General features: G+C 37.3%; 1 protein-coding gene and 1 long non-coding RNA gene across 4 annotated transcripts in view; one reads left to right on the top strand and one right to left on the bottom strand.

Moving 5' to 3' along the window:
• The first annotated feature begins 5,789 nt into the window (after positions 1–5,789).
• Positions 5,790–24,676, top strand: part of rph3aa (rabphilin 3A homolog (mouse), a) — a 21,791-nt gene continuing 2,904 nt past the window's right edge. Inside the window, exons 1-15 of one of the 2 annotated variants that reach the window (XM_084400086.1) lie at positions 5,790–6,044; positions 13,029–13,166; positions 15,126–15,255; positions 17,618–17,701; positions 19,789–19,957; positions 20,114–20,155; positions 20,251–20,463; positions 21,755–21,907; positions 22,109–22,188; positions 22,318–22,392; positions 22,546–22,655; positions 22,925–23,051; positions 23,140–23,196; positions 24,138–24,289; positions 24,430–24,511. In XM_084400086.1, the coding sequence (XP_084256212.1) occupies positions 13,042–13,166; positions 15,126–15,255; positions 17,618–17,701; positions 19,789–19,957; positions 20,114–20,155; positions 20,251–20,463; positions 21,755–21,907; positions 22,109–22,188; positions 22,318–22,392; positions 22,546–22,655; positions 22,925–23,051; positions 23,140–23,196; positions 24,138–24,289; positions 24,430–24,511 (1,599 nt within the window). In that variant the 5' untranslated portion in view covers positions 5,790–6,044; positions 13,029–13,041. The remainder of the gene's footprint in view (positions 6,045–13,028; positions 13,167–15,125; positions 15,256–17,617; positions 17,702–19,788; positions 19,958–20,113; positions 20,156–20,250; positions 20,464–21,754; positions 21,908–22,108; positions 22,189–22,317; positions 22,393–22,545; positions 22,656–22,924; positions 23,052–23,139; positions 23,197–24,137; positions 24,290–24,429; positions 24,512–24,676) is intronic. The other variant, XM_084400087.1, reaches the window with a different exon arrangement.
• The window catches only part of LOC311284856, a 16,883-nt gene continuing 8,348 nt past the window's right edge, over positions 16,142–24,676 (bottom strand). The window contains exons 1-4 of one of the 2 annotated variants that reach the window (XR_014626271.1): positions 20,212–20,303; positions 19,067–19,336; positions 18,922–18,980; positions 16,142–17,685 (exon numbers count right to left, since the gene is read on the bottom strand). This is a non-coding gene — a long non-coding RNA (uncharacterized lncRNA). Of the gene's footprint in view, positions 17,686–18,921; positions 18,981–19,066; positions 19,337–20,211; positions 20,304–24,676 lie in introns of those variants that run through there. The other variant, XR_014626270.1, reaches the window with a different exon arrangement.

Genomic DNA, 24,676 nt, shown 5'->3' with positions numbered 1-24,676 from the left:
ATCAATATGGGCCAACATTTCTAAAGAATGCTTTCAGCACCTTGTTGAATCAATGCCACATAGAATTAAGGCAGTTCTGAAGGCGAAAGGGGGTCAAACACAGTATTAGTATGGTGTTCCTAATAATCCTTTAGGTGAGTGTACAGTAAAGTGTAATTTATTCCTGTGATCAAAGCTGTGTTTTCAGCATCATTACTCCAGTCTTCAGTGTCACATGATCCTTCAGAAATCATTCTAATATGATGATTTGATGCTCAAGAAACATTTCTGATTATTATCAGTGTTGAAAACAGGTTTTTTACATTGATGCTATGATGAATAGAAAGTTGAAAAGAACAGCATTTATCTGAAATCTAAAGCTTTTGTAACATTAAACACTAGCGTTCAAAAGTCTGGGGTCAGTAAGAATTTAAATTTTATTTTTGGGGGAAATAAATAAAAAAAATCAATACTTTTATTCATCAAGGATGAGTTAAACTGATCAAAAGTTACAGTAAAGACATTTATAATGTTAGAAAATATTCTATTTTAAATAAATGCTGTTCTTTTGAACTTTCTATTCATCAAAGAATTAAAAAAAAAATTGTACTCAACCGTTTTCAACATTGATAATAATAATGAATGTTTATTGAGCATCACATCATCATATTAGAATGATTTGTGAAGGATCATGTGACACTGAAGACACAGGAATGAATTACAGTTTAAAATATATTAAAATAGAAAAGTCATTTTAAATTGTCATAATATTTCACAATATTACTGTTCTTTTTTGTTGTTTTTTTATCAAATAAATGCAGCCTTGGTGAGCAGAAGATACTTCTTCTTTTAAAAACATTAAAAAATCTTACTAACCCCAATCTTTTGAACGGTAGTGTATAAAGACAGTGATGTTGAAAGACCGAATTCAATATACGCCTTATTAATGATGAATGTACAGGAAAGCAGATGAACGCAACACAGTTTCTCGTTAAGCGTTTTTCCATAGAAAACCATTATGAAGAAAACGCTTACCCATCTATCATATTCTGTGCGCATCTGCTCTCCCGTATATAGTATGAATCATCAATAAGTACTCAATTTGATCTGTTAATATCACTTTTTTAGTACATTTAAAGGATTAGTTCACCCAAAAATGAAAATTATCCAATATATTTACTCTCCCTTCAAGCCATTCTAGGTGTACTTTCTTATTTGACCTTCTTACTTTTATGATGGATGGATGTGCTTTTAGTAGAGATAGTTGAGAGAGTAGAGCATTTCAAATATCTTGCCATTATTTTGGATCAAAATCTCAATTTCAACCAGCTAGGTCAACAAAGACTGACAGCTATTCGTAGTTTAGGCACTTGTCTGTTCAGCCACGTCGTCTTCTGCTTCTGTATCGCAGTATTATTGAGCCAGTCCTTACTTATGGTGCCATTTGTTTTTGTTTTCATATGCTTACAGTTACCAACAAGAACAAATTCTTAAAGATAACTCCATTAGCAAGTCAAATTATTGGTATCCCTACCCCTAATTTATCGGATAGTGTCTCGACATTCACATTGCAAAAGGCACAAAAAATCCTAAATGACTCAGATAAATATATTTGATCCTTCTGCCTTCTGGCCGTAGGTATAGGTTACCGATGTGTAGAAAGGCCAAGTTTAGTAGGAGTTTTGTTCCTGTATCTATACGAGCTCTAAATACATAGGAAATCGGCCATTGATACGTCATGTATGCTCTCTTGTTTTTGTTTTTTTAATATGTTTATGTTCTTAATATGTTATGTGTGTTTGTATTATGTACGCATCTACGGTGGAAACAAATTTCCTCTCGAGGACAAATAAAATCTATCTATCTATCTATCTTTTTGGGCTTCAAAATCTAGGGTACCATTCACTCCCATTATAAAGCTTGGAAGAGCCAGGATATTATTTAATATAACTCTGACTGTGTTCGGCTGAAAGTAGAAAGTCAGGTTACGCTTTATTTTAAGGTGTCATTGTTACCAGTAATATTAAGCAACTACATGCACTTACTATAGGGTTAGGGTAGGATTAGGGTTTGGTTGAGGGTTAATTGCATGCAATTATGCATAATTTACTGTTATTACTATGGTAAGTGCATGTAACATAACAAGGACACTGTAAAATAAAGTGTTACCGAAAGTCATATACACCTAGAATGGTTTGAGGGCGAGTGAATCATGGGATCATTTCCAACTAACCCTTTAAGGCACTTTAAATGTCCTATTGTTTTTACTGCATCAGGTCCCAAAACTCGCATTTTGTTCGCGTTTTGAGATTTGAGAAAATTGACAGGCATATGTTTTGCCCTCCAGGTCTCTGTGACTGTCACATAACGGCAAACTATTAATAATCGTGGCATTGTATGTTACAATTATTGTTTGCACTTTGACTAATTGCATTAGTTCTTCTTTTGTAAGTCGCTTTGGATGAAAGCATCTATGCTAAATGCATAAATGTAACGTAATGTAAATGCAAAAAATGTACAATCAAGACTTTTTGTTGTTGTTGTTGAAGCCTGAAGTTTCTCCTGATAAAAAGATGAATCTCACAGTTTCAGAAAAAAGCTCAACATCTCAAACTGTGCTCAGATTTACCAATATATATATATACCATATTCTGCAATAAAAGATTTCATATTTCACCAAATCTATGTTCGTTTATAGCTATGAAACTCTTACTGTATGGCTATAACTATTGACTCATTTGTGTCTATTTTTAACAACATAAGAACTGCATTAAATCTCATGAGATTTGAGAGCAAAATCTGGGTTGTAATTAAAACAACATGATTTTTAATAAATAATGCAGTGATGTGCACATCCAAGGTTTTTTATGTTTAAATCATAAGAGACAGATTTAGATACAGTTGCTTTTATGTATTATTGCACTAAATTGATAATAGAAATAAGAATCAACCTTTGATGTTTGTCTGTAGAAATAATGTAACTTGAGAATAATCATCTGCTAGTTGTGTTTGAGGTTTAATTATGGCCTTGTTTGGACAGAACACATGAGATATCCGGCCGGAGCAGTCGAGGACACAGCCGCGAGACGTTATTGACTGGCGTCCTGATTAAACGGGAAAAGGTTAACCTGATGCAGTGCTTGATAATGAAGAGCGGCTCTGCTTAAAGAGCAGGTGGAGATTCAGGACCAGATGAGTTACTGCTAGACATATTCTGGTAAACACTTTACGATATGGTTCCAATAGTTGATGTTAGTTAAAGAGTTAACTAACAATAAACAATATATTTGTTACAGTGTTTATCCATCCTTGTTATTGTTAGTTAAAGGGGTGGTATAATGTAGCCTGGTAATACCAAACTCTGCTACTTCGCTTTGCTTCGTAGACAGCGTCTGGCATGGCATAATTGAAAAGCGTTTTCTTTCTCACGGGGAGGCGCTTGTCTGAAGTTTAAAATCATTGGTTCCTGTAAGCCAATCACATAACGTTTGGTTATGGCGTGTGTTATGCGCATGCTCAGCCGCATCCAACTTCCACTGTAAACACATGTAGTATGATGCGAAAACAAAACCATCGAGCGAAATACCGGAGTGAACATGGCTGTGAACGACTTTTGCAGATTATGTGAAGTAAATCAACGCATCCACGGTACAATCAGCATCTACGTCACGGCTCTCAGCCCGCCCTCTGTTCGTTGATTGGCCGGCTGTTTTCAGGCCGGAGGAAAACGGAAAGCTATTACGCTGTCTCAGACTGAGTACAGAAGCGAAATGAAATTGAGCGGAAGTAAGAAGTCTGACGTAGTCAGGCTAGGTAAAATGCCCTTTTCACAAGATGTAAAATAAGTCTCTGATGTCCCCAGAGTGTGTATGTGAAGTTTTAGCTCAAAATACCAATGTTAAAATGGTCACTTTTTGAGGGTGAGCAAAAACGCCCCGTTTTTGTGTCTGTTCCTTTAAATGCAAATGAGCTGCTGCTCCCGGCACAGGGGGCGGAGCTTCAACAGCTTGCACTCACACTGAAAATTTAGAATGTAGAAGCAACAGGACATTTCTGAATGGTTAGGCCTAGTTGATGAATTTATGCAGCTTATGTGTAGTTATCTTCTAGTCATTGATTAGCATATTCTGTCTTGATAATCTATAAATCGTGTTCAGAGGGCGGGGTTTATGTAAATTTTAGGGTTAGTGATGTCACTAACCCGGGAGGAATGTGGTGTAGTCTCTACCAGTCGTTTGTTGTAGTCCTTAAAAGCGATTTCATTAAAAGCAAATATCTCCCTTTGCTTTGAACTTTGAGCGTTGTAACTTTGCAGATGTTGTTTATGCTCAAACAGCAACATTACACACTAACTAAAGTTAGAAAAGTGAAATCATGATCAACCACCCCTTTTATAAAAAATATTGGGGGACCATTTAAAAAAAAATAGCTATATTAAAGTAGTACCACGCATATGTATTTAAATAAAAATAGAAAATAAGAGTAAATAAGAATAGCAGTTGTATAGGGTCAGATCACACTGTCACTGTTATTTTTCAATCTGTCACTGTCTCGCGTGCCTCTTGAGATGCTCTTTTTCTCATTCTGCTCACTCTCATCCTCCACTTTGATTTCATTTGACCCTGTCCAGCAGGATCTCTGACCTATGGAAGCTTGTTTCCAGCGTCTGAATGAATCCCGTCCCCAAAGTATTACAGATCGATGGTCACGCTGAGGGGGAACCGAACCACTGTGGGCAACAGCAGTCACGTTTAATCACACTTTCGGTTTATGAGAGGCACTCTTATTTCAGTGTTATTTACTACTATTGTTGTCATTTTTTTAGGTTTCTAAATATATGTATTTATAAACAATACATGCATATATATTTTTTAGTTTTAAATATTTCCATTTAGCTTTAATTGATATTTATTTCAGTTTTAGTAATATTTTCGATTAGCTTTTATTTTTATACATTGTTTTCTTTAAAATTTTTGTTTAAATTAAGTGGATTTTTATTATTTGTTTTGTTTCCGTTTAGCTTTAAATTATTTTTATTTCAGTTTTAGTAATTGTACTACTTAAACTTATTTTATTTCAGGCAACAATTTTAATTTAAGTTTTTCATCTATTATTCATGCTTTAATAATTTAGTTATTTAATCATTTTTTTAAAATAAATAGTTAAATAAATAAATAATTTAATTAAGTTAAATATTTCCATTTAGCATTATTTAAATTTCAGTGTTTGAAATTTTCGTACTTAAACTTATTTTATTTCAGGCGACATTTCTAATTTTCATTCAAATGTATTATTTTATTTCAGTGTTACGTCAATAAACATGATTTTTTTTTATTAGCTTTATTTAACAATAGCAAAACGAATGTGTTGTGGTGATTTTATCATGTGTCCACTAACCTGCATTTTTGTCATTATTTTTCAGAGTTTTTCTGCAGTAACTCTAGTGTTTTGACAAATTGTGGTTACCATGGTAAATGTTTTGTAAGGATAATTCACTACAAATGTAATCACAAGGGGGCAGTAGAATCTCATGATGTCACTCGTTCACTGACGACTGTTATAATTTCTAATTATAACAAATTATAGCATAATTGGTCATTTCGCTCGCACAGAGGCGAACGTGACCTTTTAAAACTAATGAGCCGAGGTAAAAGACAGTGATTGAAAAGAAAGAGAGAAAAGCGTTCTCACTGGAAAACAAAACTGGATAAGATGTATATAAAACAGAATGTTGCTATGTATGTGTACAAATAATAGTAATAACACAATGGGTTACAGGCCTATAGGAAGGAAGGCAGGTGGAGGAGGTGGATTTGAAAAATTGTTGACTACCATCATCATCATCATCATCTTCATCAGGTATGTGCCGTGTAAATGATTTCTGCTCTTTCTTTCTCATTGGATCACAGCGCAGCTCGGTCAGATAGGAGGGGGTGGGGGTTTGGCTTTTCTTCTCCCTAAAGACAGTATTAAAGCATCATTCCTGCACCAGTGTGGAGGAGAGAGACACACATCTTCATCTGTACTGCTGCTGAGCCGAGGAGAGCATCTCACCATCAGTGGCGGTGAGTGACTTCACATCACTGACAGCTTGCATCAACTTACAGGGCTCTCATAATTCAACACAAATATCCACATAGTCCAGAATGTGTATTGCTGTGATATAGAATGAATCATGTATGTGCACAGAGGCCTTGCATTTAATTGCATTTAAACCATTTTGGGTGAAGTTGTAGCTGAATTTGCCAAATGCATCCGTTCAGAATGATATGCATGTCTGTAAAAGCTTTGATGGACAATTTGCATTAAAACAAATGTTTGTAAATCTTGGACCTGTCGTGGCAGCGAGCTCTATTATTAGACATCACTGTAGAGTACTGTATGCATAGATGCTTCAACATGGCAAAGCAACACAGATGGCAGAGACGTTCATGCATGTTGTGCAATTAATGACGTGATGTGTTTGGAATTGATTCTGACTTTGTGCCACTCTTCTTTTGCATGCATGAGTTTGGTGGAGTTTGGTGTGCTGATGGGCAAATGGGATTTAAATGCTGTAATGCAAAAGGTTTCTAGGCGTCATGTTAAATTTTACATCATTCTCGGCAGGTTGTTTGCACTCAGTTTTTAGTGCATAGATTCACATTGGCTCTGAGTTGCTTAGCATCGAATGAGACAGCACATCACATAGTTGTGAACAGCTCATAGGGCTTTTGAAACAACATCCTCAAAAGGCTCATGATGAGTGTTGCGTTATGTAATGGGAAGTTGAGTCTTTTCTCTCTGGGACGTGCTTTTGTGTGCGAGACCGGGATCTGACGGCATTCAAAGGCATTAAATGTTGCTTGACAGACACGTCTACAATGGAAAACAGTTTTTTGTTCTTAAAGAAGAGAAGGTTTCAGCTTAAAAACACCCTTTTCCTTTGCAATATAAAAGCATTGCAACATTTTTGCATAGTCTGATCATTGAAAAGGAAAGGCAATCTCAGAAAACGTGGAGTTATGGTGCATGCAGTGCGCTTGGCCTCGGGCTCCACGGGATGAAGAATAGGTCATGATTGCGTCCCATCCAGGTTTCTTATATTCATAGTCTAAACTCCAGCATTCTTTCAGCTCAGATCTTTCTCTAATTCCTGAACGCTTGACTGGCTGTATGTGTAGGATTAGTGGCTCTCAGCTATCAGAACTGAAAGTACAAACCATCCAGAACATGGCTGTTAACACTTAATGGCAGTGTCTACTTACTCGAGTCAGTGCTGAAAATTAAATGTAGGCAATGTTAGATACTCCACAGCTAATCTGATCACTACTGCTATGTCTTAACCCTGTAAAGCATGACATATAGTCAGAAAACGTACGTTTGTTGAGCCGAGCAAGTTCCGACAGATTTGAGGAAATGAAAATACTTCTTTCTTTGCAATAATGTGCATTAATGAATCATTCACTATAAGACCAGGAACATGCATTATTTTATCTGTCAGAAATTGTTTGAATGGTGAAATGTGGTTTCTGTATGTCAGGGAGGGGAAACAAGAAGTATTACATTGTGATGAAAGACTGTGCACCACTAAATCATTACAATAAGACCATAAACATGAATTAGGAAGGTACATAGTCTATTTTTATTTCGTGTTGACTTTAACATTCTCCTTTTACTGTCTAAGCAGAGCTACAGAGGACCCGAAACAGAGCCTTGAGGTACTCCTCTCACTTTGCTGAGGGGCTGCGTAGAAAATATCTCCCCCATCGAATGCGTCCACTGCTCAAAGGCGTGTAAAAAATAACGGTAACCCTCTTTGACAGTCCACTGTCAGCTCTGCATCTCCACCATGCCACATAGCTGTGGATTTATCACTGTTCTGCATCCGTTTACTCAAAGGGAGACTCATCAAAATGGCGGTAAAGGGATAAACTTGTTGGGGTTCTCAGTAATCTGGTAAGCCGCTTCTTACCAGTGAAGCTCTCAACGTCTAGAGTAGGTGGATGATCTCGTGCGTGCTGATGCTGATGGTGTGTTAGTGTGAGAAGAGTGTGTGTTACGGGAATAAGTTAAGTAGGTCAGATACGGTGTATCAAGGCGCTTTAAAATTTTATACATGCACTTTCGGTTGACAGCATCGTGGTGGTGAATTATAAGAAATGTCACATGCAACTTTTCCTTGTTGCATTAAATGCTTCTTATAAATCAAGTCTTAAGTGAGATGACGTATACAGCCTTTCTTTTCTGCTCTCCTTAAGTTAGATTGATCTTTTCACCTCTATTTCCTGCAAAAGAGAATAATTTTTTTTGTGTGGCTTTGCTCAAATCCATTTTCCAGCTCGTTGGGCCTTTTGCAATGGACATGCACACAGACACTCGCTCGCAAGTGCATAGGAAGCACGCTGTAAAATCCCTTCGAGGACCACATTGTATTGCGGAGCTAAAACGCCTCTGTTTCTTTTTACTCCACGTCAATTTGTAGAGCGTTTCCGTGGGCTAGTGACGCTTCTCCTGCTCGGCAGCTGCTGATGAATTCTAAGTGACATGGGTTTTTCCTCTTGGCAGCGCAACAAGGCAAACCTGGCATCGCTGTGTTCCGGAGCTGCTTGCTAAGCGCGCCTTTTCTTTCCTGTTATGAAAGCTTCCTAACACCTGATTTATTGGCTATGTCCGCAGAAGAATCAAAGTACATTTTGTAAATAACTTTTTGGGCCATTTTATTGAAAGTAGAGAGATGACAAATGAGAAATTATGTGGAAAAGTCAAGCTGGATTTGAATCCTCATCACCCACATTAGCAGCGTGGCTTAATGGTTTTTTTAATGGTTTTCGGTAATGATAATAACCCTGTCCTGTGGCTTAACTAGTAAAGCTACTAGAAGAGTAAAGTGCACACTAACACACCACAAATTAGCCTTTTAACCCTTTAACTGTCACCCCCCCTTTTTTTCGCATAGACAAAAAAATCACTATACAAACTACAAAATGGTTGTAATTCCAGAATGCTTTGGAATATAGACATATGGTTGGTCTTGTTTTTAAGAAGACATTTGCCAGATTATTGTAGAAGTGAAATAAATTATGAAAGTGAAACAGAAAAAAGGTTATGTAAGTTTGAGTTTATGAAAATGTACAATGTAAAAATATAATTATTCATATTTTATATAAAATATATATATTACAAAATACATTTTACTCTAAAACTGCTAGAAAACTAAGTTGTGTTCCAAATTTTAGGTTAATATCTCAAAAAATGAGCTTTCAGTAAGATTTTATTTGGGCGCAGTACCAAACTTTTTCACTAGATGGACAGCCAGCTTCCTTACTGACCATATAAGGGCGCCTCCATTTTCATATACGTTTTGAGTGATCTGAACCATGTATTTCCATAATTTCATACAATTTATGAAGTATACATCCTATTCAGAAATAGTATGGGTGTTTTGGCAGTATTTGATTTGATTTCAACCTCTAATAAACATAAAAAGAGCACATATGCGCGTTATAGCTCGCTGCCGCATCACAAATCGAGAATCCATAATATTTTTCTTTATATTCCAAACACATTCAGACCTTTTTTTCTCATGAAATTGAATTGGTGTTATCTTTTGAACTCCTGGCATGAAAACAAACTGAGGTTTCTACCAATCTTTCATGATTATTTCTATTTCAAAATAAAGGCCTAAACGCACCTAATGAATATGAAATATTCTTGTTGCAAATTGATAAATTACTGCCCCTCTGTAATTTATTTTAAAAAACAGCCTCCAAATATGAAAACTAAAGATTGTAAGCTTTCAAATGATATATAGTTTGTCAATATTACTTTAGGTTTTTACTTAGATATTATTGTTCTAGAAATATATGGGCAAACGTCCCACCTGTGGGACGGTGACAGTTAAGCGTTAAGTTGATGAGCTTTACTACTGTAATATGCACTTCGCATTATGTGCTAATCATTATTTTGCATAATCGAGCAGTGATTGTTTGGTTAGTATGACATTAAAACGTGCATTGTTTGCAGGCCCACTTAAGTACATAAGTTAAAGGTCCTGAGTTTGTAATACTATATAGCAAATTTCATCTTCCTGTTTTTTGATTTCATCAAAAAATGTAACTATATTATCGCCCAGATCTTTATATGAAGTTAGATGTACTAGTGTGTCCAACTTTAACCACATACATACGGTTTACTTAAAAAGGGCGATATAAACTAGCAAAATTGCTTGTGTCATCGCAAAATTCAAGCTATATTATCATCCAGCTCTAATATGCTAAATGTGACAAAAAGACATGAAGATATTATAATCATTAACATCATGATTTTAGGTAAAGGTGTGTGTATTGTGAAAAGCACTGCCTCTAAGGAAAAAAGTCTATGTAAAGATGATTTCAAATGAGTTTATTTGCATGTTTTACGAGAACAAAAAAGGGTTGGAACAACATGAGGGTGAGCAAATATGATGTCTCATGCACCACAATGTATCCAAATTACAAAAAGATGCAAACAACAGCACTTTACATGATTAAGCATCTCAATCATCATGTTTAAAACTACTTTTGGTCCATTAATTCTTCTTTGATATGATTACAGTCCACCTTGTGTGTTTAAACCAGCACATCTCTCCGATTACCACCCACTCGATGCCCCAATTAATCCAAGCATCATTATCCCACATCTCGTTAACCTGTAAGATTACTTACCTTGATGTGGTTAAATAGGCCTGCTGTATTCTGGAAACTCAGGACTGGTTTGGAAAAAGGGCATGTGAACGAATGGAGCAGGTGTTTTTGCTAGAAGTGGCTGGGTGGTTGGGGGGGTCTACAAGCCCCAAGGCATATATAAATCACAGCACAAGAGCTCACTGGAGTGTATTACAGGCAGTAATATCAGCCACCCTGAAGCAGCTGAGGATATAGATTGTGGATGTGTGCAGGGATGTTGGCAACCGCAGGCAGGTGTGGAAAAAAAAGTGGCGTTTGCCAAATCCAGGTGTGCTGATCATGTGCCAAAATGTCTAATCTGGTTCCAGAGCGCAATGATGTGGCATTTAGGTTTAATATGTGAAATCAGATGGACAATGAAGGTCTGTTGGCCTCCATCTCTGCTACAAATAACTAATTATTCTTAAGCTATATGGTTCTTTGAAGATTATACATGCTATTGATGTTTCATTATAGGTTCTTCAGATCTGTTTTGGTTTCTGGGTTCCTTGACCCTGTAAAGCCTGACATATGAAATAATAGTCAAAAAAAAAAAAGAAAATGGAAAAGTTTATTGAGCCTTTAGACACAATATTAAGAAGTTTGCATGTGAGTTTTTGTATTTCATTTTGTTTTGTATCATATTTGAAAAATCAGGCTTTTGTGGCTCAAATATGGAGGAAAAAAAAACCCTCAATATTTTTCAGAGGCACAAACTGAGCTAAAATATGCAGTTTGGTTTATTGAAATGCTTGGTTTTATGATCAAAGCTCTGTAGTTTTTAATGCATTGCTACACAATGATGATTGAGAGATGCACAAATAAACCTGATGGTCATATTTCAGCTTCAGGAAGATTTTGCAATTAAACTAAAAGGCTTTTATACTTGCTAAAAAAAAAAGAAAAAAAAAAGTATAAACTATCAATCAGACGACAGAAGGCATGGAGCAGATTTTGTGCGACAGCAAAAGATCTGATCGTGTTGATAATTTAGAGGCCTAATATATTTGTGTATCAAATATGATGCAGTAGGGTTAAGGCACCAACATTAGATGTTTAACTTTTGGCATCATAATAGAACTTTATTGGCTCTAATTAGAAAATGTATTTTTAAGATTGTTAAGTTGAAGGTTTAGTGTGTTTGTATCAAACTCAGCCAAAGATTTCCGCAGCTGTGCTCGCTTTTCATGAGACGGTCTATATTTCATGGCTCAGCGATATTGATTTTGATTTAGCCATTAGTACAATAATGCAATCAATGTCCTGAACGTCCCAGCATAGAAAATGACATTTAGGGCACATTGATGCACTGCACCCAACAACTGACCCAACCAGAAAGACCTGGACCGGCTCCTAACCTATTATAGTCTGTGACAAATGGTTTTTCAGACGTTGCTTAATAAAAGACGGAGAAACGCTGTGAAACGTCCACACCAAATAAATGGAAAATACTTTATGAAAATGATAACCAAGTCAAACAAGAGAAGCTTTTTAGAAGATTTCTTACTAATTGCTTTTATATCGAAGCCAAAAAAAGATGTGCTCAGTACCAAGACAAATTGCGTTGCTTGTAATAAATCTGGTTAAGCTGTAGAGCGAAACGTCTCCCGGTTCCTTCCTTTTATTTGTTTATCGCTCCATAAACGTGTCTCCGTCTGCATTGGATGTATTTGTATGAAGCTCAGATTAGAGTTGCAAGCATTTACATTTAAGTGCAAGGCTGATGTTTTTGTCGTCGTCAGCATTTGGTATTAATCTCAGCAGGGTTTTTCAGCATGGCTAATGCAAACACGTTTGATTTTTGTTGTTGATGAAACCCAGCAGGCCCTTAGAGACGCCAGGAATATGCGTTCGAACGTATGGAAACGGCTGATGAGATGAATAGTGACAGCACTGGTGAGAGTGTGATGTAATTTCTGATCATCACTCTCCCTCTATTTCCCCTTTATTCAGTCTCTGTGTCCTCCTCCTCTTCATTTCACCCTCAGGTGGCAATCAGTCATGTCCTCCGTCACCTCGACATTTTCAATCAGCGGTTCGAGCATCTCTGTGGGGACGAAATAGCATTTGCCCAACACGCCGGAAAGAGCGGTGCATTGACTCATTAATGATATGACATGCTGTAATGTCAAAAGGCACCGAGCAGATTTCACTTTCACTGGAGATAAAGCACAAAACAGCTTTACCTTTAAACATTTGTTTCCTGACTGATGCGTTTCCGTATGGTGCTCCTCTGAAATCCCCCTTCTGTTGCTGATTGTGATTGGGTAATAATATGGACAGATGGGAGTTTTCGCTCGTGTGTTTAAGCATTCGGCGCTGCAGATGTGTTTGTGTGTTTGATTATTATGCTTGTGTGTTCAGGACGGGCTGTGAGATGTACGGCAGGCAGATGGAGTCCGCTATTGGAACCGAGGAGCTGACGGATGAGGAGAAGGAAATTATCAACAGCGTACTGGCGAGAGCCAAGATGATGGAGGCCATGGAGCAAGAGAGGATTGGGTGAGACGTTTTGTTCTGTTCCCGATTGAGATCTCTTTAACTTGTTAGTTGTCTCTCCTGGACACCAATGGGACCTGTTTTGTTAAAGATAGACCTGGAAAAAAACATTTTTATTACCATTTTTTTAAAAGAAAGGCAAGGAAGCATTAAACTGATCAAAAGTAACAATTTCAAATAAATTTGAACTTTGCATTCATCAAAGAATCCTGAAAAAAAGTATCACAATTTCCCCAAAAATATGAAGCAGCACAACCGTTTTCAACATTGATAGTAATCATAAATGTTCCTTGAGCATCAAATCATCATATTAGAGTGATTTCTGGAGGATCATGTGACACTGAAGACTGGAGTAAAAATTCAGCGTCGATCACATTTATGTTTAAATATATTCACATAGAAAACAGATACAGTGTTTTAAATTATTATAATATTTCACAGATTGATGAACAGAAGAGACTTCTTTCAAAAACATTTAAAAAATCGGGTATATGTCAGGTAATATTTCATTAGTTATGTGAGGTGTGATGTTAAATAATAAGCAGTGTTTTTACTGTACAATTTGTACTTCGGCTGCTCGATGAGAACATATTTTTATCATTTCTTGGGTCAAGAAAGAGCTGAAGTTTGCGATATATTTAGTTTAGTTTGTCTAGATGGGCTTAAATCAGCAGTAAGTAGGCTTTCCTGTTACATATCACACATGGATGCTGATATGGCAATAAACTCAAATACTACTACATATCACACATGCACACTTCAATAAGCCCGACAAAATGCAGGTTAATGCATTTACATTTGTGTCTATTTTTTATTTTGTTTCAAGAAATATGAGTAACAACTCATAATATGAGTAAAGTCAGTCATTATGAACTCCATGTCTCTTGAGATATGGACAAACAATGTCTGTGCAATGAAATTTTCCTCTGCCTAAAACAATTATCCCAAATGTCTGTTCCAGAAAGCTAAACAATTAAATAGAGACAAACAGACTTTGCTGAAGCTTCTTGCTTGATCGATTTGGTTTTATTGTATCAGCATGATTTATTTTTTTTAGCTCTGAGGTTCAGGTTTATATCAACAAATGTGTCATGTTTCCATTTTTAGGAGAAACCTCTGAAACTAAGTAGCAAAAATTAGGGTTTAAAAGACAATTGATATTCATTAATATTATCGATTTTATGCACTGACACTATCAGATGAAAACAAAATTTCAACTGAATTGAGCTGAATGACACTGACTTTACGACTTTGACACTTATTGCATCAACATTGAACTGACTTTAGCTGAATAATGACACTTGTCCTTACAGCTGAAATTAAATTATTTGCATAATTGATTAATTTTATAACATTAACACTGTTAAGCTGCTTTGAAACAATCTGTATTGCATAAAGCGCTGCATAAATAAATGTGACTTTTCTTGATACAGTGTGTAATTTCTGCACTGCTAACAGGACATATGCATTTGCAAAAGTTATGACTTTCAAAAAGTTCTTCCATTGGTTGACCAAACCTGTTTTCATAAGAACCGCAGGGTCAGTTCCCTCCATCCTATGAATGCTATCACATTAGCGCACACAGAACTGGACTGGACAAAAGCAATATTGACCAACACCTGAGACCCCGTGACAGAGGGACATTGCCTAATGGTTTCCTCTCATTCTGTAGGGCAATTCAGCCCAAGCACATCTGCCCAAGTGATTGAGAAGACGAGTGTGTTTAAGCTTTTTTTACGAGCCAAGAGTCAGCCGAGGAATGTGCTGGAAGAAATTAATAGTGCTAACTAAACAAGAACGGCACTGCCTTCTTTCTCACTCTCTTTTTCTCTCTCTCTCAGCACTTTGCTTGCAAAACGCCTTCACTCTCAGTTCTTTTCATCAATGCATTTGTCGAGGTATTTAATCACTTAAAGGAGAGTGTGCTGCTGATGTTATACTTTGTTGTTTTTCGTCCCGCAGGCGTCTGGTAAACCGCCTGGACAGCATGAAGCAGACGGCCTGTGGTGACGGATACTCCCGTTGCTTACTCTGCGGTCAGCAGTTCGGCCTCGCGGGCGTCAGTGCGGTCGTGTGTGCCGAGTGTAAAAAGGTACGCGTGATCTGTGTCCCAATTCAGAGGCTGCATCCTTCGAAGTCTGCGCCGAGCGTTGTTAAAGGAGTAGTTCACTTTCAAAAAAAATTTTGCTGATAATTTACTCACGCCGATGTCATCCAAGATGTTCGTGTCTTTCTTTCTTCAATCGAAAAGAAATTAAGGTTTTTGAGGAAAACATTTCAGGATTTTTCTTCACAGAATGGACAACCAACTATTCCAATGTTCAAAGAAGGTTCAAATGTCCGTCTCAATGCAGCTTCAAAGTCTCGACACGATCCCAGTCGAGAAATAAGGGTCTTATCTCGTGAAACGATTGGTCATTTTCTATTAAAAAAAATAAAAAAATAATATATATATATATATATATATAGACTATTTTTTAACCACAAATGCCTGTCTTGTACCATCTCTGAGATGCGCCACGTATTACGTCATCACGTTGGAAAGGTCACGAATTTTTTTTATAATAATACTACTAAATTAAAACAAAAATGTCAGACGATTTTGAAGTTGGAGGAGAAAATGAGATGGAATTTTTCACCCTTCCCTACCTTTCTGAACCGGAGTACACAGACAAATAACTTAGATGACGCGTGACCTTTCCAACGTGATGACGCAATGTGGCACATCTCAGAGATGGTACACGACAAGCATTTTTTTAGAAAATGACCGGTCGATTGGCTAGATAAGACCCTTATTTCTCGACTGGGATCGTGTCGAGCTTTTGAAGCTGCATTGAGACGGACATTTGAACCTTTAAACCGTTGGTTGCCATTGAAGTCCATTATATGGAGAAAAATCCTGGAATGTTTTCCTCAAAAACCTTAATTTCTTTTCGACTGAAGAAAGAAAGACATGGATATCTTGTATGACATCGGGGTGAGTAAATTATCAGCAAAAATGTTTTTGAAAGTGAACTAATCTTTTAAATGGGACGGTCTAGCCTAAGGAGGATTGCTTTCGTCGCCTAATAACTGTAGCTATGTTTCCATCCACTTGCATTTTGGAATTTCGCTTAAAAACTGCACCAAGATGACCATAAAATGACCATAAATTCTAAAACTGAACACAAAAAATGCATGCGCTCAATTGAGTCGGATTTTATTTTTTTGGTAATAAAACATGCGCATAAATTATGACGGAAACACATTTACAGAATAAATTCCTCAATCAAAAAAGACTTTTGCGATGGTACAGCATAACTCGACAAACCAGCGGACCGATCTCGTTGCAGAGCATCTTAAATGCTAGAATTACCTTCCAGAACTGTCTTACACGATTGTCCCAAACAGCAGCATCCGTCTCAGAAAACAAGATTTTGCTTTATTGCGTTTCGTCTGCGTAAAGTAATTTATTATATACACAGTTATTATATACAGTGGCTTCTACTGCAGCTACTTCCATTTTTCTTAGTGATATTTAGCGCCAGTTTGGTGATTTTGTTCGGTACTTTATATTTTATGCGATATTCTAATTTTCTAAAGTTAAATTCGCAACTTTGGATGGAAACATGGCTTGTGATGGCTGCCGTTGACGAGCGACAGTAACGCTTGTACTGGACTTTGAGTTGTATTCAACAGTCTGAAAACAAAACACGGTTCACAACCTGTTTAAATATGATCACCTTGGTCCATTTATAAGCAAAATAAAGAGTGTAAACTATCTATAAAATCACATCTTAGTAGATATGCCAATTTGAACCACTTTTTTAACATTTGCATCGTTAGATACTCGAGCAAGTTGTAACCAAATACTTGCATTTAAAAGTGTAATCTGGCATTTTCTCTAAAACAATTCCTGTTCACCAGCAGGCAATGAATCTTGGGATAGTCTGGGCCACGAAGGGTCCACTCTATTCTATCCTTCAAGGCCTGGGAAACAAAGGACGCATGTGTAGGTCGCATTCAAACCTTCGAATTGGGACAGCCTTCGTCACGCTGCGACGCCTTCAAATGCAGCCATTGAAGAATGCAGCCTCTGAACTGGGACACAGCTAAACATTCGCCCTCATTCAATTATCTAATGTACGTCTTCCAATAATGACTGTCCAAAAATAACCAAGCAGAAATGAATGAGCGATATGCACTTATCTTTATTATGCCCTGCCCAATACTGAGCCACGTGCACATTTAAGAGGGATGCCAATCAGTCTACATGATGACGCAGTCGCCGTGCACAGGCCTTTTTTTCTGGTGCATGACACAAAGATCAATAGACTCTTTATTGATCCCGCAGGGGATATTTAGTGTGTGGGCTGTTTTCCAGTAGTGATGGAACTCCAGAGGAGGTTAATGCCATCTGAGTGCGTTTACACCTGCGCAGCCTCCTGAGGCTTGTTTGTGTTTCACCCCCACAGAACATGTGCACGAAGTGTGGCGTTCAAAGCATCAGTCGTTCCAGTCCAAAATGGCTGTGCAAAATCTGCTGTGAGCAAAAAGAGGTGAGATGCAAACTTAAAATTGTCATTATTCACAGTTTTTTCCACACAAAGGGGGAATTTCTGAGCCAACAATGACAATGTGACCATGACTGTCAAGCTTAAAAAAAAAGAACGAAAAAAAAAGTGCTATAAAAGGGTCATTAAAGTAGTCCATGCGACTTGTGCACTAGTATTGTGAAGTCATATGATGATCGCTTTGTATTAGGAACAGACCCAAATTTAAGTTGTTTACTTTAGCTCTCAAATCACCTTTTATACAGTTTTACTTCAGTAAGTTTGATGACGTTGACAAACACTATTGGCCTTTGTTTGTGTTGCACTGTTTAGTATCATTGATATACTATTATAGTTTTTGGTAATATTTAGTACTAGATTGAATTTTTATTAAAGTTTTTTTGTGTGTGCAATTTTATGTTTTTGTCATTTAATTCGTTTTTTTAATGTCTAGATAGGATATGATTTATTATTATTTTTTACATTATTACGATTTAGTTAGTACTTCAACCCAAACTGAACTAAAATTAGACGTGTTGCTTTAGCAACGAAATTAATGTTTTTTAGTTAACGTTAACAACCCTGGTTTGTCGTAACCAAAAGTGGTGCACTGATTTGAAAATGCTAAATCAGAAAAAAAGTCATATGGACATTTTATGAAATTCCACATTATGTAACAAAATCCACTATATCTGCAAAAATATAATATTAATAATATTTTATATTGTTTGGTTATGTTCTAGTGAGATATTTCCTCTCGATCATTAATTATCTGGAAAATGTCTTCTCTCTTGTGACTGTTCCACATTAAGTAATCAGGTGACTGTCACATGACTAATTAATTGTTGTTTAAAAGGACTCTGAGTGTATTTGTTACCCAGGCTCATTAGCCACAACGCGTCGGTGTGCGGTTATTCGTGAACTGATTTTAATTGCCTAAGACATGACTAAATAAATATATTTTTGTATATTTACTAAAATTGTCAAGTGCCTTGGCATGATGAGTTAAACTATCCCTACACCCAAAGAGCATCGGGATACGGATTTTACACCGCACGCAGCACTTTTGCACTCCTTGTTTTATGGACTACATTTGATCACAGTGATCGCTGTGAGCTGCATGAAGATTAAAAAACAAACTTTCGAAGAAAAAAAAAAGACTTAATGTTGGTTTGGAACAATTTTGCATTCAATTTACCTGCTTGTTAATGTAAATCTACACTTACCTGTCATTGATGGCTGTGCTGTCGGTGTCGCAGATATGTGCATGTCTGATTCAACAAATCTGTTATGAATAATATTTCAGTGGCTGCACAGAATAATTGCTCTGTTTGTTACTCAGAGATATAAATGGATAGGGTAGATCAGCACCTCTGACTTTCGAAGACACTTCGTCTGTGATAAGATGATTCATCCTTTTGACGATGTAAGTCACGGTTAGTCTCGTTGTCAGACGGGGTCAGTAGCAGCAGGAGATGTGACTCTCTTTAATGCAACTCGATCGTTAAGCCTGAATCCCTTTTACGTTTAATCCATTGAGCCGCTGACATTCAGAGTTCCTGCATTTTCATAATCCAGCCATTCCAGCTCCCAGCTGATGCTTATTTGTATAGTAATTGGTTGAAATGAGATTCACAGGTGCTGTTAAAAAAAAAAAAAAAAACCACACACACAAACTAATACAATTCACCATTGTTTTTGCAATTACCTTGCTACCACAAACAATCCATCCTATTTTTCAGAGTCTATGAATCCTAGCTAATGTTGTTATGTATGTGTTATCTGTTAAGATTCAAATTAAGCTTTTTTTTTGCAACTTCACAGCGTATCAAATTACTTGGAGCTTGGAAAGTGGAACAGCAAAGATGCAGAAACAAGGCTGATTTAAAAAAAAAAATGAAATTTACATTTTCCCCCTTGGGCTGAAGTCTGTTTTAGGACAAAATGACTTTAGCAGACTCTTACAATTCACTCACACAAGCAAGAGTTTGCTGAACTGAGCACAAATGTATGTTATTAGTGGTGAATTAGAATAAATCAGTGCACTAAAATGACATTGAAGTTGCCAAATGACTATTTATTCTTTCCCTAAGATGCTGAAGCGGTCTGGTGCCTGGTTTTTCAAAGGTTTACCACAGCAGGTTTTACCCGCTCCTTTACCGATCTCTAATCAGAGAGCGCCCAGTACAACCAGTGCACCGACTTCTACCAATCCATCAACCAATCAAGAGTCCTCAAAACCGCCACGTCAAAAAAATGGAGGTAAACACTAAAAGTCCTAATTACAAATTCTGAATACGGTGCAGCTTTTTAATGCATTCGCACTAGGCATGAGTAATTTATTGCAATATTTTCATAATTCACGGTTCAAAGGAACTGATGTATTTTTTCATTCTGGAATATTGCATTGGATTTCAGAGAGCATGCAGGTCACCGGCAGAGAGCAGCAGAAGATATCTGGTGAGTGTCCTGCATTTCATTAACTCGTAATATCACTAGGAGGAAATGAGGCTTACCATCATGCAGTATCATTTTCCCGTTTTCTCCATGCTCAGCAGAAACGATGCCCCCTAAACGAGAGGAGCATTCTGTCATATCCCAAAGAGCCCTAGAAGAGGACCGAGGTAGACAGTCTTTGAGCAGGAACACAATTCAGTCCAACGTCGCCATGGAAGGACAAACTTACCCAGCTGTGGCGACGAGAGAAGCACCGCCTCTGAGCTCCAAACCTCCGGTGCCGACCTTTTCCACGACTTCCATACAAAAAGGTGAGCGTAATATCCAACTCATGTACTATCCACAAGATGGGGAAATGATAAAACTTAGATTGCCCTTTGATTGTGCAGAGGTTAAGGATCAGGGACCTCAATTATAAAACACACACAACTTGATTTGATTCTAAATTCCATGCATTTCATCCTAGGACAAAAGTGAGGAGCAAATTGGGATAATAAAAAGGATGTGAAAATTTAATGTGAGCTCATACATGCTAGTAATTAAAATAATCCATCGTTTATTAAAAATCGCAATATGCATTATTATTATTCTAGGTGCAAAAAAGCAACTCAATTAATTCATTCTGTATGATTTCCTGAAAAAAAAAAAATATATATTTAAACATATATAGTGTGTATATATAATGTTTAAACATCTATTATATTATGTATATTTTGGGCATTCTGTAGTTAAGAGTTGATGAGCTCACATTGCACTTGAATTGAAGATCAGCTCTTAATTATAAAGTGGGATGCATTTAGGAAAAAAAATGTTGTGCGTATGGACATTTTATCAGCAACATTTCGCAAATAGTTGCATGTTTGCATTCAGGATCATTGTACACGTGTCTTTATAAACGAGGCCCCTGGGCTGGTAACCAAAAGCTTGTAAGTTTAAATCCTGCATTGCATTTGTCGCCATTGTGCCCTTGATCAAGATGCTTAACCTCAGATTGCTCCAGAGGGACTGAACCTATAATAAGCGAACTGCAGATTGCTTTAGATAAAAGCGTCAGCCAAATGGCTTCTTACAGTTGCCTGATGCATCTGGAGGTATCGATCTGGATGCTTAACTCTGCGATTACGGTTTCATTCCTTAATTGTTTTGTTTTTTGTGTAACACTGTAGCAATCGCACAGATTTTGGGCACATCTCTCGGATTTATAAAATGGGATGCATTTGGGAACATTTTTGTGTGTATGGATGTTTTTATCAATCGTTTGTAGGAACATTTCGGTTCATTCCACGCACATCTTTATAAATGTGGCCCCCAGGTTGGGTAACCAAAAAGTTGTAGGTTTGAATCCTTCAAGGTTTTGATTTGTCGCCATTGGTCAAGGTGATTAACCTCTGATTTGCTCCAGAGGGACTGAACCTGTAAACATATTGCAGATTGCTTTTGATAAAAAATGGCTAAAGAGTTCGAGTTGGTTGATGCATCTGGATGCTCAACTTGGTGATTACTGTTTCCGTCCTTGACTGTTGTAGTATAACACTAGCAATCACAGATTTTGCTTCAGCAGAATCTGCACAAGAAGTACATGTCTCTTGTTATGAATTGTAGATCCCGCGAGTCGACCGGAGGCCAGGGCACCACCTGCTACGCAGACCGACGCACGTTTGCCAGCTGCCAACAGCGTTCCTGCTTCACGCCAGCCACCACCCCCCACCGCAGAGGATGAAGAGGATGCCAACAGCTACGACTCTGACGATGCCAGTAAGATGCTAATTTGCACTGACATATGGACATGTTTGTACCCCATGGGAACCACACAGAACAAAATGATTTACCGTGGAAGTCTTGCATCACAGATTGCATAAAATCAGCAGACGTGTATTTGAGAAAGCCGTTGATGTAAGACTGTAATTCTTTGGTGTCAGCCTTTTCTTCTTTGACACAATGTTGTCCACTTTCCAGCCACTCTGGGCATGCTGGAGTTCAGTCTGCTCTACGAGGAGGCGAAAAACGAACTGCATTGCAATATAATCAAAGCAAAGGTATTGTCTTTCTTCCCTAGAACGAGCAGTTTCGATGCAGTCTATTTCTGCACTGAAAACATGTTTCTGAAGTATCATGTCACCATGTGTATAACTGCTAACCATGCAATTATTCCGTCCTTGGTGAAGGGTCTGAAGCCAATGGACTCCAATGGTCTGGCTGATCCTTATGTGAAATTGCACTTGCTTCCAGGAGCCAGTAAGGTACTGATCCTGCTAATATCACTAGCTTTGTTTACATGATGCAACCAAAATATCCATTAGCAATTGGATTTATGTATTATGAAGATGTTGCTGTTGAAATTGACTACTCACAGAATGCAATAGATGCACAAAGGTGTTTTGTCAATCTCTTAGTCTAACAAGCTAAGAACAAAGACGCTTCGCACCACCTTGAACCCTGTGTGGAACGAGACCCTTGTTTATCATGGCATCACTAATGAAGACATGCAGAAAAAGACTCTCAGGTAAAAACAGCTCTACTATATGCAATGCACTGAAGCTTTCCGAGGTAAATGTGAATGGCCAATAAAATGCTAATTGTTTACAATTGTCCTTCCTCAATGGATGAAGTCATTTGCATGATCTTTGAGTTTTCTTTCATTGCATTTTCAACGTAGGGATTCTTGGAGAGCCTCACTGATGTATTCAGTTAGAATAGTTTGCAGCGGACTTAATTAAAGCCGTGACATTTCCCAGAGTTGAAAGGTTCAGCATCCGCATTGTTCCCTGGCAGGCTTTCTGTCAGTGATGAGGACAAGTTCGGCCATAACGAGTTTATCGGCGAGACACGGGTGGTCTTGAAAAAACTAAAGATGAACCAGAAGAAAACCTTCAATGTGTGTCTTGAGAGAGTGATTCCGGTGAGCTGGAGGGGAACAGTAAAGCGTTTTGGGGAAAGTTTACTGTGATTATGGCACTGTAGTGAATTGTTTAACACCTCGTACGCAGGTGAGACGCTCTGCTGGCGCAGGTGGTTCTCGTGGCATGGCACTCTATGAGGAGGAGGTAACGGCATCAGACATTTTGAGAATTACACATGGAAAGAAAATACTTACAATATTGGTCACAAGTTTGGAATAAAAAAAAGAAGCCTCACCAAGGCTGAATTTATTTGATAAAAAATACCATAAAACCAGTAATATTGTGAAATATTTTATTTAAATGTATTTTGAAATATAATTTATTCCTGTGATGCAAAGATGAATTTTCTGCATCAAACACTTGTGCTGCTTCTTATATTTGTGGAAAGCATTATGCATTTTGTTTTAGGATTCTTTGATGTAATAAAAAAGTATTTATGCATTTATTTGAAACCGAAATCTTTTGTTATAATTTGTCTTTACTGATATTTTTGATCAATTTAATGCATTCTTGGTGAATAAAAGTATTCATTGTTTTTATTAAATTGTTATTCTTATTTACCCCCAAACTTATAAATAGTAGTGTATCACAGTTTCCACAATATTATTAAACTGTTTTCAACATTGATAATCAGAAATGTTTCTTGAGCATCAAATAGCACAGAATGATTTCTGAAGGATCATGTGACCCTGAAGACTGGAGTAATGATGCTGAAAACTCAGCTTTGATCACAGGAATAAATTGCATTTTAAAATATATTCACAGAAAACAGCTATTTTAGATTGTAATAATGTTTCACAATATTACTGTTTTTGATTGAATAAATGCAGACTTGGTGAGTAGAAGAGAACATTAAAAGATCTCAATTATTTCAAATTTCAGAAAGCATTATTGTCCTTTGAGATTCTCGCTGGTAACTGGTATCACCATTGTCCAGTCAAGTAAGGCATGTAACCTCTGTTTCTCCTAGTCGAACTGCACCTGCAAAACTGCGTGCATTACAAGTCACTAAAGGTTCGGCTAAATGGTTCATCTACCCACAGGACATTTATGTGTTTACTCATCGTTTCTGTGGCTTTTCTTAGTGTAAGGACAGTGAAGAGGCAGAGGAGAGGGGACGTATCCTGGTTTCTCTCACCTACAACAGCCAACAGAGTCGTCTGATTGTGGGTGTAGTTCGATGTGCTCATCTGGCAGCAATGGACTCCAATGGCTATTCTGACCCATTTGTAAAGATGTAAGTATATAACAATAAAATAAAAATAGAAATAATAAAAATGTTCTCTGTAAGAAGAGTCATTTGCTTGTCGGAATTGTTTTGCGACACTCAGGCTTACTGAACCATCACAAATGCGCTGTGTTTTTGTCTCTCTGAAGTTTCCTGAAGCCTGACATGGGAAAGAAAGCGAAGTTTAAAACTCAGATCAAGAAGAAGACGCTTAACCCGGAGTTTAATGAGGTACTCTTTCTTTCTATCCGTCTCTGGCGATATGACCTGCAGTGAGCGTCTTGACACGCTCGACATTGACATGCCACCATGACAGTGCTTTAACACACTCTGACACTGTAATAAAAGGAAGGTTTTTTTTTTAGCCATATATCATGTGAAATGGACCTGTCATGG

This window comes from Rutilus rutilus (assembly GCF_951802725.1).
Source record: "Rutilus rutilus genome assembly, chromosome: 25".
In the NCBI taxonomy this organism is placed as follows: domain Eukaryota; kingdom Metazoa; phylum Chordata; class Actinopteri; order Cypriniformes; family Leuciscidae; genus Rutilus; species Rutilus rutilus.
Note: the sequence above shows the minus strand (reverse complement) of the source record. Positions and strands in the feature narration are given on the sequence as shown.